The sequence below is a fragment of the Oncorhynchus tshawytscha genome, linkage group LG22, assembly GCF_018296145.1.
Source record: "Oncorhynchus tshawytscha isolate Ot180627B linkage group LG22, Otsh_v2.0, whole genome shotgun sequence".
NCBI classification, from domain to species: domain Eukaryota; kingdom Metazoa; phylum Chordata; class Actinopteri; order Salmoniformes; family Salmonidae; genus Oncorhynchus; species Oncorhynchus tshawytscha.
This window is the reverse complement of record NC_056450.1, coordinates 39,810,868-39,827,131: the sequence shown is the minus strand read 5'-3', so window position 1 is coordinate 39,827,131 and position 16,264 is coordinate 39,810,868. Positions and strand designations below refer to the sequence as shown.

The window sequence follows — 16,264 nt, the reverse complement described above, 5'->3', positions numbered from 1 at the left end:
TGAAAATAAGAATTTGTTCTTAACTGACCTGCCTAGTTAAATAACGGTTAAAAAACAAGGGATCTGCTTTGGGAAAGACCAGTTCCTGGTTGGTAAGTTGACATCACTTTTATATCCAATAGTTCTTCCCGGCTGTATGTAAAAACATTTGAGATTTTCTGGGCCAACAATGTAAGAAATAATACAAAAAAAATAAAAAATAACTGCATAGTTTCCTAAGGACCTGATTTATACTGTTTTATACATGTTATTATTGGTAATTAGATTCATTAAAAGCAGCCATAGGATCTCTACAGTCATTAGTGGGTACAGATACAGGCGGAGGTGTCATTTACCTGTTGTGTTCTTTAGGTAGCATGGTGAAAGCAGCAGCAGCAGAGAGAATTCAAATGATCTGTTGTCTACTGTAGCATCATCCTCTGGTGTGTCTGGATAGGGAGATCCATCTACAGCTGTGTCAAGGTTAGCCTTGCACCTGTAACAACATACACACAAGTTAGAAATAACTTGAAAATCACCCTAGAAAATGTTTAACCTCAAGGTCTTTTATGGTTCGATAAAAGCTAAATGAAATGAAATTCATGGCAACCGTGTGACTTGTCTTGAGAGACAAACTTTCCCTGAAGTTGAAGTTAGCAAGCGTTGTACACAGATAACCACCCATCAAAGCACGAAGACACTTTAAAATATATATAAATATATATAATAAATATTTAAATGAGATCCATTTGATTGAGTTCTCACAATGACCACCTTTGCAGAAAAATGCAACTTTCTTCTTGCCTTTCCAGATTCCTTTCAGGGAGATCAAATAGATCTAAAAGATCACGAAGGAGGAGACAGGGATCAGGACGAACTAGTCTTGAGATAATGAACGGGGCAAGAACCCCGTTTTCAAAAACACTCGGCTGGATGTCAACGATGACCACTAGCACAATGACCATCTTTCTTTGAGAAACTCTGAAAAAGCAGAGACATCTCTGGACAAACAGACAGAGAGACAGACATAAGGTAGGCGAGGGGGACAGACAGATCTAAAGCAATAGTCTGACCTTAGCACTCTTTCATCAGCCAAAAAGGTTGAAAAATTATGATTATCTATAGATTAAATGATGAAAATCTATAGATTGTGTTTTGTTATATTATTCAAATCAAATTGGAGAGTCAGTTGAAGCTGTCCTACAAAAACTGTCATGTCATTACAGTGCATCTTAATATTACTCTACATTTTACTTTAAGAGCGCGAGCAGGTTCAAACTAGATCATGCCGGATTGGATTTCCTTCCTGCAAGCCAGGGCTGAAGTAAGCTAAATGTCACCTCTGGCATGCATGACATGTATTGAACCACCACAGACCTGGTGCTCAGTCTGTCGGGTTATACCAGGGAGGGGCTGTCTGTCGGGTTATACCAGGGAGGAGCTCAGAAGCAGGAGGATGAGCTATTGTGGGGGTGGGACTGTAGGGTGTGTGTCAGGGGTTTCCAGCCCTTATTATTATCTCTGACTTTCTATGCAGTGCTAAGGGCCCTGATGTGGAGGCTGCTAGTATCTCTGGCCCTGAGCAGTGCTAAGGGCCCTGATGTGGAGGCTGCTAGTATCTCTGGCCCCGAGCAGTGCTAAGGGCCCTGATGTGGAGGCTGCTAGTTTCTCTGGCCCTGAGCAGTGCTAAGGGCCCTGAGGTTGAGACTGCTAGTATCTCTGTCTCTGAGCAGTACTAAGGGCTTTGGGGTTGAGGCTGCTAGTATCTCTGTCTCTGAGCAGTGCTAGGGCCCCTGGGGTGGAGGCGGGCTAGTTATTGACACATACTATAGTATGTCACATTATACGCCACATAGCTAGCTGTGTGCTATGTCTGGACAGCTACCATATCCATCTTCTGTGTGAAGAGCTAGCATGTCTGGATAGCTAAGTTAGCATATTCATTTCCTATATTAAGACCAAGGGGCTCTGGTCTCATCTGTCTATCTATATAAGAACCCTATGATGGAAACCTTTAGGTCAGCCAAAATGTTAGTTAGAAGCTTTCTCGCTGGGGAGAAACTGGATGAATCGCTGTTGTTTCCACGTTGTTGTTTCAACTTAAATTCTATGTTTTTTTCCTGAAAAATAAATTGGATATACCAAAAAGTCATCAAAGTAAACTCATTTCAAGAATTGTTAAAAACCATTTTTTTTTTTTTTTTTTTTAATCACCCAACTTTTAACCGAAGTCCAATGATATGATTGACGTTTTTATTGCCTTCACTTTGTTATCACATAGACGTCGAATTGACATTGGCTATGCCCAGTGGGTTCAGTTACAGCATCCAACTCCCTTTGGAGTGTTGCGTCAACAATGGTTTAACAGGCAATTAATTACAATAAACTAGGCATGTTGATTGCTTTGTCCTGGAGTAGATCAGGTTGAAACAGGATATTGGTCAGGCGACCATAAAAGTTCAATTAAAAGAACAAAACCTGTTGAACTCATTGTTTCGTTGGAAAATGAAAGATTCTCTCATTTCAGAGTAATTGTTCTCATCTCAAGGTTTTTCCAATATTTGAGAGTAAACAACTCAAATTAAGATATTTGATGATTGTATGTTTTGAATACAATTAGTTTGAGATAATGTATCAGTTTCCTTTTTAAGGATTTACTGTACGAACAAGCTCTGTGACCACAGATCTGTAGCCACAACTACTGTAGCTTTGCCTCCCCATATGACTCCATATTATAGTAATACAACACAATACTAATAGCAAACTCTCACATTCTTGAATCCGCATTAGTCATGAGGAATGGTGAGATTAAGTTGCTAAGACGTTGCTTGGTGATTAGGTGAAAAAGATTTTGGCTTAGTTTATTATCCCTGAAAAGGAGAATGGAACGACCACACACCACAGTATTGAATACTTTGGCGTATGAGTTCACAAGTACTTTTTGAAATCTTTAAAATACATTGTGTTTGCATGTCCTCACCGGGAGTGCCAGGTGGTCAGGGTTTTATATTGGTTTTGGCGGCAGGTAGCCTAGTGGTTAGAGCGTTGGACTAGCAAGATCAAATCCCCGAGCTGACAAGGTAAAAGAAAAACTGTCCTTCTGAACAAGGCAGTTAGTATTTTAAAAAAGGCTGTCATTGAAAATAAGAATTTGTTCCTAACTGACTTGCCTGGTAAAATAATTAAATAAACTTGAACTGGGAGAGTTTCAAAAACTGTTAAAATACTATTTGAACCGAGGTCTGGACCATACACCACCGCAGTATTGTAAATATAAAAACTCATAGAGAGGTCTCTTACCATATACAAATCTGCTGGACCAGTTGCTCTCTTTTAGATCAGAGTTTTATTGTTGCATTGTGGCCCCTCACTCACCCTACCTACAGTCACAACTCTGTTTGGGGAAAAACAATTGATAAATTACTACCCACTAGCTGTTTGAATTCAGTTACAGTAACCTTATAACAACCAGGTGACCAGGTCAAGAACACAGAAATTAACTGAACATTAAATGGGCAATCTGGGATTGGCACATCACTTTTGGGATTTTTAAATTAATGACATTTAGCCAGATCCCAGATTTCTTCATTAAGTTACTATGTAAGACCATATGAACATATATTTCCCCCCCAAAGTATTTCACACAAGATGGATAATCACGACAAATTGTCACCGCTAATTAATTTAATAAAGGACTTAGATTCGATCAAACTACATCGGTGCAGTGCCCGTGCACTCCAAATCGCACAAAATTGAAATTACAACAAATTAAACGTAGTGTGTAGCAGCAATCATTAATAGTAGGCTACAGCCAACAAGAAAACAAAATAGGCTAATATAAATGATTATGTATTCGTGACTTTTTTTTAAACAATAAAACCATATCCCCAAAGCCCTATAAAAATAAATACAGAAATGCAAAAACACTTAAGTATAGAACACTTAGCTATTGATTCATGAAAACTGAAATTACAGTATTTAACATACTTATATGCATACCTTAATCTTCCATCAGATTTTGAAGTATTTTCCTCTTGATCTCCAATAGCAAGAAATATCGATGGTGTTCTGCGCTCGAAGAGCTAGATGGGAGATTCCTACATTTTAGGTGCACACTGTCCTTTTGATAGTGCACTTAGACTGCTTCTACTTGAAGGTTCCTTGACATATACATCGACATAGCAGGACCCGTTCCTTTGAGGATGAATGAGCCATAACTTTATTTAACTGTGTGTTCCCCCCTCAGAGTTCAACAGAACATTTGCGATTTATTGAGAAGGGTCGCGTGAACCAAAGTCGCTCTCACAGGGGCTGACACGTGACTGGCACGTAACGATCGCTCTGAAAACCTCCCAAAGGGGTATAAAAACGTCTCACTGCACTGTCAAAACAGCATGTTAATAGGCTAAAAATGGAGAATGAGCACGAACAATGTTAAGAGTTAGAGATTATAGAGATGATCGGAGATAGAGGGTCTTTCTACAGGTTGACAGCCAACCTAGGCGTTATCGCTGACTGCAGTGTTCTCGCCGCATGTAACGGGACATCCCATCCACTGCAGAGGAACTTTGGCGCAAGGTCTGTATGACCTGAACTCCAATTGTGTAATAATGAGAGATTAAAATGGTATAAAACCATATAACGACTAGGTTTTGAAACTAATAAATTCCATCCACACTTAGGCCTATTATTTGCACAGAATTACCTCAGCAGGATGCCACGAGAAATGCTGAACCATCTAAAGGAGAAAATAATGGACCCATGACACGAAGGTCAGAAGATTAAACTGACCGGATCCCAGTTAAAGTTTATCGACCTGAGATGCCCTAGAAATGCATTGAACTGGAAATGCGTTCACTGAAAGCATGTGCACCTGCTGGGACAGTGAAGAGATACACAGTTCACATGTCTGCTCACTGTAGTAAACATAGATCGAGTTAAAACGAGGGAGATAAAAAGAGCTAATGCGAGAGAGCTAAATGATAAAGCAGACCCATCTATAAACATCTCACACACAGATGCATCATGCAACTCATTTTATGAAGGGAGCACTTGTGACCAAATTCCATCTGTTAATTAACTCGGGGTAAATATTTTCTTTATTTTTCCAGTATTTGAATATATAAAACTACAGGGAATGTGATGCATCACACACACACACACCTAAGTTAATTCAGTGTGCTAGTCAAGAACACGTTGTGTTCCAAATAGCACCCCAGTCACTATATAGTGAACAACTTTTGACCAGGGCCCATTATATAGGGAATAGAGTGCTATTTGGTACAGAGACAATGAATCACTGACAATGACCTCTGACATTAAAAAGGTCAGTGTGTTCCGAGTCTGGGGTGGCCTTTAGATTGGGGGGGTGTAAGTCTTCTGGCTGTAATGGGGACTGTGAGGCTTGGCCCGGAATCCATGTTCAACTCCTGTAGGTTTGTAGGTCATGTTTACTTACTGGAATTCTTTGCATTTTGGTAGATCACCTGCCTAATGGGCCAATCACAGAGCAGGTTCAACTTGTATGACCACTCAGCTCACTTGCCCCAGGCAATAGCTGCAACCCTTAATGTCAACCCTTTAGTGGGGAAATGGAAAACTGACAAGACCAGCATCTGGGGGGGGGGCAACTTATCCCTACAGTTAAAATCCTAGAAGACTCAGTTCAGACATACTGTACGACACAAGTCCCCCCCATTTGACATGCCACATTTAAAAACCAGATACTGCAGTACAATATAGAAGTACAGAGTACCAACTACCACATTCAGCTCCTCTAGGCAAAGTTTACTGCAGTATCCCACGAGAGTGACATTTGACATTATACTTGAAAACATACCACACTAAAAAGATTGTTTGTACTGTGCGTGTCTGGACTTACAACCAAGTCCCCCTGACTTTGCAGAAATCATAGACACCATTACAAACTGTGACATTGCTTTTAATATGAACATATACAATATTTCTACATGGATTTGAAAAATCAGACCTGATTTCAGATGAATGTCCAAAAAAAGTATTAGCCAGTTAATGAATAAGAAATAAGTCGCCCCAAAAACAGATCAGACCCTATTAAAACATATACAAAACACAACTCAAATAGTATGCATGTACTTGACTTTTAAATATGACTCTTGGCCAAACACAGTGAAAAAAACAAAAAAACAATCTTCTGCAACTTCAATGTGACCTCCCAGATCCAGACTTTATATTGGGTATGATTATTTAGCATTAGTGAACAAACAGATTTACAAAACAGCCTCATCTATCTTCATTAGGTGACCTCATGACGCCATCTTGTGAACAGCTACGGTGATGGCTCCATGTGTTCTCACTAGAATATTCCTGGGGGGGGGGGATAAACGATCAATGAAAAAGGTTTACCATAGTAAAAAGCCTATGGCCAATCAATTGCATTTCAAATCAAGACATGCCTAAATAAAATAACGCAATATTCAAAATCACTAACCAACAAAAATACTCAACAGTATGCAAATAAACATCACTATTAAAAGCTGTATAGTATTACTACTGTTCGCATTGTTTTAGAGATGAGGAAACAGTTGCCACAGCAAACTTGTCATGTGACCTGCCTATGGTATTGAAAGACCAGGGCCCATATTAATGAAGAGTCTTAAAGTAGAATAGCAGCTCCCACCTGTCCATTAGTGTTGCACGGTATACCGAAACGTAGGTACTTTAAAAACTGGAATTTGTTTTACGGTCGGTATTGCTGTCAAATGTCTCTCAGCCTCTTTATAGCGTGAAGAGCAAAGTGCCTGCTCCAAGTACTAATTTATTGCTAGAGTTGTCGGCGCTGCATTAGCTCTCCAGTCTACTCCTGCTTCACAGCATCGAACACAAACGAATAAAGCAACATGAAATGTTGAAACTGTTCGCAAAAACAGACAGGCTAGAACACTCATATAAATGCAAGACAATACCGGTAGCTAAGCTTCCAGCTTTAAAATTGTAGGCTAACTTTCCTTGCTAGCTTACAGTTGAAGTCACTACCTAGTAATACTTTGTGATAATATGCAAACCATAGCGCATATAATACGCTGATTTCAAACCTGACTGTCACCAAAAACTGCTTCACTTGGTTTTCCTTTGCCTCGCGTCTGGTTTCCACTAGATTCCTTTGTTTTTAGCTCTTTTTTTAATTGCAGAAAACAAAGTATACATACAAGAACTAGACAAAATGCTAGGGGGGGTACAAATGACTGATTATAAACAAAGACCTTAAAAGATGCTGAACACTGATTGGTTTCAACAGCTCTCTTATTAGAAGAATGTAGAACAGTCAAGAATATTAACAATGATTACACTATGAATATATTTCCATAAATTCTTTACATGTTGAGCAGGTATTCCCAAACTGGGGGTACGTGCAATGTCATATTTTCTTTCTTCACATTTTCAAACAGTACATTTATATTTTCCAATGGGGGTATACATTTGGGCGAGGCCCCCCCCTGACAAGGCAGTTAACCCACTTTTCCTAAGCCGCCATTGTAAATAATCATTTGTTCTCAATAACCTGTTATGGCAAGGCGATCCGAGGGGAACTCCACCCCCCCCATTCAGCTGAAAAGGTGGCACAGAGAATTTAAAAAAAAAATAAACATCTTGTTCATCTACCAATCATGTCCGATTTTTAAAATGTTTTACAGGGAAAACCCACTTTTCCTAAGCCGCCATTGTAAATAATTTGTTAACTGACTTGCCTAGTTAAATTAATATGAAGCGGTGCACATACTTCTGATATCCACAAGGTGGCAGCACAGTCAATGAACTAGACAAATCTACATTTTATTTGTCACATGCTTTGCAAACAAGTGTATGTATCTTGCAACCTTTCGGTTACTGTCTCAACGCTCTAACAACTAGGCAACCTGCTGCCCCTTAATATTCATTTTGACAAAGAGACGGACTCCCAAGGACATTGAGTTTATGAATATTTTCAGCTCTATAGATTTATCCAACATGTTACTGGGCCCACCCTACCAAGGGGCTTTCTATTGACATAGCTTCTATTGTTGATGTTGCTTTATCTGATCACCATTGTGGATTTTTTTTACTACCTTGTTTGCCAATAGCACAGGGTAATACTGAACACGTTAAGAAACGGCAGCTTACCTCTGAAGTTGCTACAGACTTGAGTATGAACAATACTCCATCACCCATTCTACTTTCCTCTTGTGATGATTTATTTGATAACTTTTAATAGCAAATGAAAGGCAACCATTAATGGCATAGCTCCAGTAAGGTTGAACAAGTCCACATCCAAACAGAGAGGCCCTTGGATGAGTGAGGAAACAAATAAATTAAGAGGGAAATTGTAGAAAGGCAGAGCGGAAGTGGAGAAAGTAAAATGTGCAGGTCCATTATGATATTCTGAGTGAGCAACTTGGCATATATAACAAGTCAATTAGAAAGATCAGCCTGTCTGGCATATCGAACTTGATCACTAATAATCACAATAATTTGAGAGTGTGCTTCTCGACCATGGATAGCCAGATAAAATCCTACCACCGCAAACTAATAAGACAACAAACATTAGGCTGGGTATCAGTCAAACAAGACCTTTTGAGAGGTTTAATGATGTGTCCTAGCCTACCACGCAAGGGCACTATGGATTCTTCCCCCCTGGTTGACACAGACATGCTCACGAAAGTTATATCACAACTTAAGCCTTCAACTGCCTTCTCTATACTATCCCCACCACCATATTCAAAACAGTTTTTATTTGCATATCAGAAGAAGCGCAAGTATTGTTCTTCAGCTCTTAGCAATTGGTCGGCCAATCTCCAACCTTCCACTATTTAGCAAAAAATTCTGGAGAAATTGTTTCAAACAGTTTGTTTCTCGTAACCACCACAGCAAAAAAAAAATATATATATATATAAAATAAAAAAGTCTGAGCCAAAGCACAGAGAATCTGGCCGTACATTCACAGGCAATAAAGATAAAACACCAGCTAAAAAAAACCTAGGTGTCATTTTATATCCTGAACTCAAATTTCAAACACCACATTAGGAATGTGACCAAAATAGCTTTTAACATTGCCAAGGTGCAGCATTAAACTACTGTAATGCTCTCCTGTCTGGTCTACCAAAGAAAGCAATTGGTCAACTGCAAAACACAGAATGCTGCAGCACGGGTACTGACAAAGACCGGACGGAGAGCACACAGTACACCGGTTTTAAGGTCTCTGGACTGGCTGCCTGTTAGAAGAATCTTAATTCAAAACTATTAGTTTTTAAATCAATCCCAGTTCAAATCCCTGAGCTGACAAGGTACAAATCTGTCATTCTGCCCCTGAACAGGCAGTTAACCCACTGTTCCTAGGCCATCATTGAAAATAAGAATTTGTTCTTAACTGACTTGCCTAGTAAAATAAAGGTAAAATAAAATAAATGATCTGGATGAGATGCAATCTGAAAATCGAGGCAAAGGTAAGAATCTCTGGATTAACTGACTAAATTTAGTAATGAATAAATTGGCAACATTACCTTAAATTGACAATGCTGTGAACGGTCTTGGGGAAGTTTAAAATTGACACAATACCTATTAGTTAAAAGATGGGCAGGAGCTTGCAGCGTTGCATGATGTCTACTTTGACGCTAATTAGCTTTTTCTAATCGGAGTGTAAATAGAGCTGAATATTGATGAAGGTCATCTTGTCTGGGATTTTGGTGATCAAAACATCACGCCAGGGTAAGCCTACACAAAACACAGCCCTTATTTGAAGTGTTTTTAAAGTCCTCCATGGGAAAAATGAATGAGGCAAAACAATTGGAAACATTTCCCTGTTTGACCGCTAGGTTATGGGTATTATGACATCCACGGTGGGGCTCAGTACATTTCATAATGGCACCTAAGCATCTTGATAATATTGTATTGTCAGGTCCCTGGCAATTCCCAGCCCTACTTGAAACATGTACAGTACCAGTCAAAAGGTTTGGACACGCCTACTCATTCAAGGGTTCTTCTTTATGTTTTACTATTTTCTACATTGTAGAATAGTGAAAACATCAAAACTATGAAATCATATAACCAAAAAAAAAAAAGTTAAAAATCAACATATCTTATATTTGAGATTCTTCAAAGTAGCCACCCTTTGCCTTTGACATCTTTGCACACTAGGCATTCTCTCATCCAGCTTCATGAGGTAGTCACCTGGAATGCATTTCAATTAACAGGTGCGCCTTGTAAAAGTTCATTTGTGGAATTTATTTCCTTAATGCGTTTGAGTCAATCCATTGTGACAAGGTAGGGTTGGTATACAGAAGACAGGGCTATTTGGTAAAAGATCAAGTCCATATCAGGGCAAGAACAGCTCAAATAAGCAGAGAAACGACAGTCCATTACTTTAAGACATGGTCAGCCAATGCGGAAAACGTCAAGAACTTTGAAAGTTTCTTCAAGTGCAGTTGCAAAACCATCAAGCGCTATGATGAAGCTAGCTCTCATGAGGGCCGCCACAGGAAAGGAAGACCCACAGTTACCTCTGCTGCAGAGGATAAGTTCATTAGAGTTAATAGCACCTCAAGTAACAGACAAATCAACTGTTCAGAGGAGACCGTGTGAATCAGGCCTTCATGTTCAAATTGCTGCAAAGACACCACTACTAGAGGACACCAAAAAGAGACTGGCTTGTGCCAAGAAACACGAGCATTGGACATTAGATCAGTGGAAATATGTATTTCAGATTTTTGGTTCCATCCGCCGTGTCTTTGTCAGATGCAGAGCAGGTGAATGGATGATTTCTGCATGTGTGGTTCCCACCGTGAAGCATGGAGGTGGTGGTTTTCTGGTGACACTGTCAGTGATTTATTTATAATTCAAAGCACACTTAACCAGCATGGCTACCAAAGCATTCTGCAGAGATACGCCATCCCATCTGGTTTGCGCTTAGTGGGACTATCATTTATCTTTTAATAGAATGACCCAACACACCTCCAGGCTGTGTAAGGGCTATTTGACCAAGGAGGAGAGTGAAGGAGTGCTGCATCAGATGACCTGGCCTCCACAGTCACCCGACCTCAACCCAATTGAGATGGTTTGGGATGAGTTGGGCCGCAGATTGAAGGAAAAGCAGCCAACAAGTGTTGAGCATATGTGGGAACTCATTCAAGACAGTTGGAAAATCATTCCAGGTGAAGCTGGTTGAGAGAATGCCAAGTGTGCAAAGCTGTCAAGGCAAAGGGTGGCTACTTTGAAGAATATAAAAAAATATATATATATTTAACACTTTTGGTTACTACATGATTCCATGTGTTATTTCATAGTGTTGATGTCTTCACTATTATTCTACAATGTAGAAAGTGGTAAAAAAGAAAAGAAAAACCCTTGAATGAGTAGGTGTGTCCAAACTTTTGACTGGTACTGTAGGTATTATAGACAAGGTCAGCGAGAGGTTGATCAGCGCATGCTCTAAGTACGTGTCCCGTTTAAAGAGCTTCTCACATTGGCTACGGAGCGCAAGATCAGTTGTCCGGAACAGCTGGTGCTTTCATGCATGGTTCAGTGTTGCAAGCCTCGAAGCGAGTATAGAAGTGATTTAACTCCTCTGGTAGGCTTGCGTCACTGGGCAGATGGCAGGCTGGGTTTCCGTTTGTAATCCGTGACAGTTTGCAAGCCCCACCACAATCGATAAGCGTCAGAGCCGGAATAGTAGGATTCGATCTTAGTCCTGTATTGACGCTGGTGGTTTGTCGGATGTCGTAGCAGGATTTCTTAGACTGATTGGTGCTTTAGCAACAAAAACGACACAACCATGAGGCAAACCATAGGTTGGCTTAGATTGTTGGCAACATGTAAGCTATATTTAGTCTCCAAGGTTTATTGAAAACATGCATTTACACCTTGTCTCTCAAATACATTGTTACAGTTGTTGGTTAGCTAGCGAATTTGAGCCATATTAGCATTAACATGAAATCAATCAAAACATGGTATCAACAAGATGATATAAGCTGAAATGAGCCACTTACGATTCCCCACATGGCAGTTTCAAGTCATTATTGCTAGCAATATGGCCATCCAGAATCACAACAGGCTAACTTCTGCCCCATTGCAGCACGCACATTGTTTTCTTATCTATAAGCATCCGGATTAGTGTCCCGCTCTTTGAAAGCTGCAGCGCTAACCTTTAGCTCAGTGCGGATGTTGCCTGTAATCCATGACTTCTGGTTGGTATATGTACGCATGGTCACTGTGGGGACGACGTCGTCAATGCACTTATTAATGAAGCTGGTGATTGATGTGGTAAACTCTTCAATGTTATCGGATGAATCCCGGAACATATTGATCTGTGCTAGCATCCGCTTCATCCGACCACTTCCATATTGAGAGAGTCACTGGTACTTCCTGTTTTGGAGTTTTTGCTTGTAAGCAGGAGGATAGATTTGCCGAAGGGAGGGCAAGGAAAGCTTTGTATGCATTACTGTGTGTGGAGTAAAGGTGCACGGGTGAGATGCTGGTAAACATTGGGTAAAACGGATTTCAGTTTCACAAGACATGCACTTTGCAGATAAGCTCCCAGTCGAGTCCCAAATCCACCCCTAGATCCTGCCTATGCCTGTCATGTAGATGTGAAAAACTTGCAAAGGTATTAGCAACATTATAATAGCTTGGCATTGCCCTCTGACAGGCTGGGAAGACTGCACTATTATCTATTCAATGCTTTCAGATCCTCTGCCAAAGAAACAGGGGCTACAAACCTTATTTGTAAATAGTAACTGGTCATATAACTATCCGAAGGAGAGTGTTTTGCAATGCCGGGTGTCCTGGGTTTGCACATTTTAAACCCTTTCATTGTTCCTAAAGTGAAATCCCACCCACCCGGGACACCAAGCGATGCAAAACAAACTCACCCTAATATTAACTGGATGTGATTCCTCACCCTGAATCTGACTCCAGGCACACTGTGGGACTGTCTGTAGGGTCTCTGGTGAGAGAGGCTGCCTGTCTGGCCAGTACAGATACCACTCCCCCATGCTCATCAGACAGAGAGCCACGACCTGAAATAAACACAAGGAGACAAAGTAGACTCCGATTCAGTCATATGGAATGTCAAAATGTAGGCTGATCTTGTGATAAGTTACCTAGTCTCAGAAGTGGACCTGATACATTTGCTAGGCATCACCATAGATAACATGATTTAGCTCTAGCTAGGCTACTATTATTTGATGTATTACATTGTCTAATATTTGTTACTGTTGCCATTTCAAGGATATATTTTCATAGTTTTCAAACACTCAGTCTTTTGTTGAAGTGTTAAATGTTGGAGGCAGTTACCAGACATAGGCTGCAAAACAGTTTAGCTAGCTAGCAGCATTCGCCCCCCATTGACGAATGATGGACTACTAGCTATGGAACCCTGACCTGTTCACCGGATGTGCTACCTAGTACCTTGTCCTGGAAGCCGACTGACAGTTACTCCCGAGGTGCTGATGTGTCGCAGCCTCTATAACCACGGTTTATTATTTGATCCTGCTGGTCACCAATGAACATCTTGAAGAACGATCTGGCCTTAATGGCCATATACTCTATCGCCATAGCCTGAAAACGATTGGCCACTCCTCGGGGCCTGGTTCCTCTAGGTTGCTTCCTAGGTTCCTGCCTTAATAGCGAGTTTGTCCATAGTCGCTATGGTTCTCTAGGGATCTGTATAAGTACAGTGACAACTGCTGATACAGGGCATTGTGAAATAAATGTTATTGATTTGACGACGACTGCGTGTGGTCGTCAGTTAAACATTTTGTCTGCTGAATAATCAGATACATAAAAAGACAGCAACAAGAAATGAGGACTTTACTTACAGCCTAGAATATGTCCTTGTTGGTCCGTGCAGAGAACTCCGACAATGGCTGGATTCTTCATGCTATCACATCAAAACAGCATTTGAGGAATATTTTCATCATAATTTAACGATTTGGTAAAATCAAATAAGTTTCGATCAAATAATCACTTACGTATCATCCAGATGTTGCTCGAGAGTCGACTCCATGGTTATGATAGCGTTAGCTGCAATTAATAACTGGGACATCTGCCGATAATTTGTTTGTGATTGTCTCCTTTCTGACTTTTCTCGAGTCAGTCAGCTGATGCGCATTCCTACGGAAACCATCGAAGGCTAAATTACACCAAAGGCGATTCCATTTGATTTTTTTTCTGGAATGGAAAGGAGGGTGGAGAAAGAACACAACTTTACAAAATAAGAACAGTTGCTTCTCTCCCAAAAGCAATAGACATACAACAATATACTCTTGTTGGTAAGCTACCCCCACTTTACATTAGTGGTTCTCAAACCTCTCCTCAGGACCCTTCTTCTGTAGTTTTTATGGCAGACTACAACCCAAAAAGGTGCGTTAGCGCCACCAACTGGACAGGGTTGAGAAAACCAAGGCAAAAAATAAAACCCATACGTGATAGGGAAAACTTAATCCACCCAAAATAAAATAAAACACATTAACAAAACCCCCACTTATCTCCCTTTTCAGGCTCTATGACCTGACAAGGTGGTACGGCTTGTGACAATACTCCATGCAACTCCTCCACTGAGAAGTTCTTTCAGTCCTTGGAACCGTTCCGTCGCATCCACAATGATATGCATTTTCCTGAACTCCCTCGCCACCATGGCAGTGCCATTAATCCCCATAGCTATAAAAGGCCATCTACTTAACCTTGAACATATCTGGGTCCTGCTGCTGAATGACAACACCTGCAGCCTTCAGTGAAGGTCTGTCCGCCATCATGGATTCTTCAGGAGCACCATTCAAAACCTCAACCCTTTTAACAGCCGCTGCATATGAAATGCTCTGGACAGCCCTGTCTTTGGCCATCTCATTCTCTTTCACACTTGGTCATTCCAAAGATGTGGCTTCATGGTTCCCGCCACAGTGGCAACATGTCACATTTTCATTACTTTTAAAACACAGGATATTATCTTTTCCACAGCTTGGCTCTCCCTTCTGCAAACACTTAAAACATGTCCAAAAGCTTTACAGTGATCACACTGCATTGGCCTTGGGATACATGCTCTGACTCTGTAGTTTATATAGCCAAACTGCACTTGAGTAGGGAGACTCCATTTAAATAAAAAAAACAGAAGAACAGATACTCTTCACTTTCTCCTCATTGACCATACGATTCATCTGACAAACATCAAATCACTCCAGGAATATTTTCCATCTCTGTAACGTCGACTTCCCAAAAGACGCCAGATATTACCCCCTGTAGACGTGCCCTGTTCCGAAGAGACGCACAGGACATCAAACTTTTCAAATCTGGTGAGACGCAACACAAGCATCTTCTGCTCCTCAGATGAACAAAAAAAAATCTAAACAAGCCTGCCTCTCGTGATCCTCACAGCCTTCACTTTACCCAAAACTCTCTCCACCAGTTTGGGTATATCAAAATAGATTCTTCAAAATTGGTAATCCAATCAGCTGCTCCTCATTAAGAAAATGGATTCCTACGGGACATTCTCATCACTGTATGCTAATTGCTCAGTTTTCTATTCTTTTGGACAATATTCCAATTCTCCTTGATTACCCCACCATTATATTCACGCTCCACATCAACATCCACTTCTGTCATCTTTTTCAATCTCACTCTCCTCAGTCAGGATCCCCCAGCCGTTCCATGTATTTGATCTATTCCAGAGCTAGCACACCTGATTCAACTTGTTACCTAATCATCAAGCCCTTGAATTGGTGAATCTACTGAGCTTGTTCAGGGCTACAACAAAATTGTGAAAAGTCTGAGGCTCCCGGAGGAGAGGTTTGAGAACCAGTGAAGATTGATATCCTTTACCAACTAGGCCATAAGTGATTGATAAATAAACAAAATTTGCATACATCCCAGAGTGATTCACCGAGTGAAAATGATTCCAAACTCAAATTTGACCCTTTTTATAAAAATAGATAAGCATACTGTGTATATCCCACGCTGAGTTACAGCCTCGTTGACACTGTGCATTTAGCTACAGTAAGCAAAACGAGAAGAGCACTCTGGAACTGCAGTGCCATCAGCCACCCTGATGTATCGACTTTAGCCTAGGGGAGAGTGGGGTAAGATGAGCAAAATTTTCAGCATCACACCATCATGGGAAATATAGTATTCTCTCAAAAAATATATATCTATAAATATTTCAGGATGTTGTGTATCCCGGGAAATAATGAGAATTCATGTAAACATTACAGTTTCGAAAATATAGCTTGTCCAAAAAAAGTTGTCTCTTGGCACAACTTATGGGGAAATGGGGTAAGTTGAGCCA

The 16,264-nt window shown here is 40.5% G+C and overlaps 2 protein-coding genes across 5 annotated transcripts in view; both read right to left on the bottom strand.

Annotated features, from left to right (window-relative positions):
• LOC112222406 (solute carrier family 16 member 4) overlaps positions 1–5,765 on the bottom strand; it is a 45,643-nt gene extending 39,878 nt beyond the window's left edge. Inside the window, exons 1-3 of one of the 3 annotated variants that reach the window (XM_042304224.1) lie at positions 3,979–5,765; positions 3,280–3,373; positions 336–475 (exon numbers count right to left, since the gene is read on the bottom strand). In XM_042304224.1, coding sequence (XP_042160158.1) covers positions 336–358 — 23 coding nt within the window. In that variant the 5' untranslated portion in view covers positions 359–475; positions 3,280–3,373; positions 3,979–5,765. Of the gene's footprint in view, positions 1–335; positions 476–3,279; positions 3,374–3,966 lie in introns of all 3 variants that reach the window. The other 2 variants (XM_042304225.1, XM_042304223.1) reach the window with 2 other exon arrangements.
• Positions 5,766–5,904: 139 nt separating this feature from the next.
• Positions 5,905–15,607, bottom strand: LOC112222408 (ragulator complex protein LAMTOR5). 2 transcript variants are annotated; one of them, XM_024385205.1, is made up of 5 exons: positions 15,546–15,607; positions 13,959–14,157; positions 13,806–13,867; positions 12,887–13,004; positions 5,905–6,324 (listed from the first exon to the last, which is right to left on the bottom strand). In XM_024385205.1, exons 2-5 carry the CDS (start codon positions 14,030–14,032, stop codon positions 6,264–6,266), a joined length of 315 nt encoding a protein of 104 aa, XP_024240973.1. In that variant the 5' UTR covers positions 14,033–14,157; positions 15,546–15,607; the 3' UTR covers positions 5,905–6,263. The 2 variants fall into 2 exon arrangements, with proteins under 2 accessions (XP_024240973.1, XP_024240972.1); XM_024385204.2 differs by lacking the exon at positions 15,546–15,607 and having other exon boundaries at positions 13,959–14,288.
• Between the last annotated feature and the right edge of the window lie 657 nt (positions 15,608–16,264).

Excerpts from the sequence above, each read along its gene's own strand:
- LOC112222408 (XM_024385205.1), bottom strand. The coding sequence starts at position 14,032 with ATGTCCCAGTTATTAATTGCAGCTAACGCTATCATAACCATGGAGTCG. Across the intron at positions 13,005-13,805 it reads ACAAGGACATATTCTAGGCT|GTCGTGGCTCTCTGTCTGAT; the intron begins GTAAGTAAAGTC and ends TGTTTATTTCAG. Across the intron at positions 6,325-12,886 it reads TGCCTGGAGTCAGATTCAGG|GAATATTCTAGTGAGAACAC; the intron begins GTGAGGAATCAC and ends CCCCCCCCCCAG.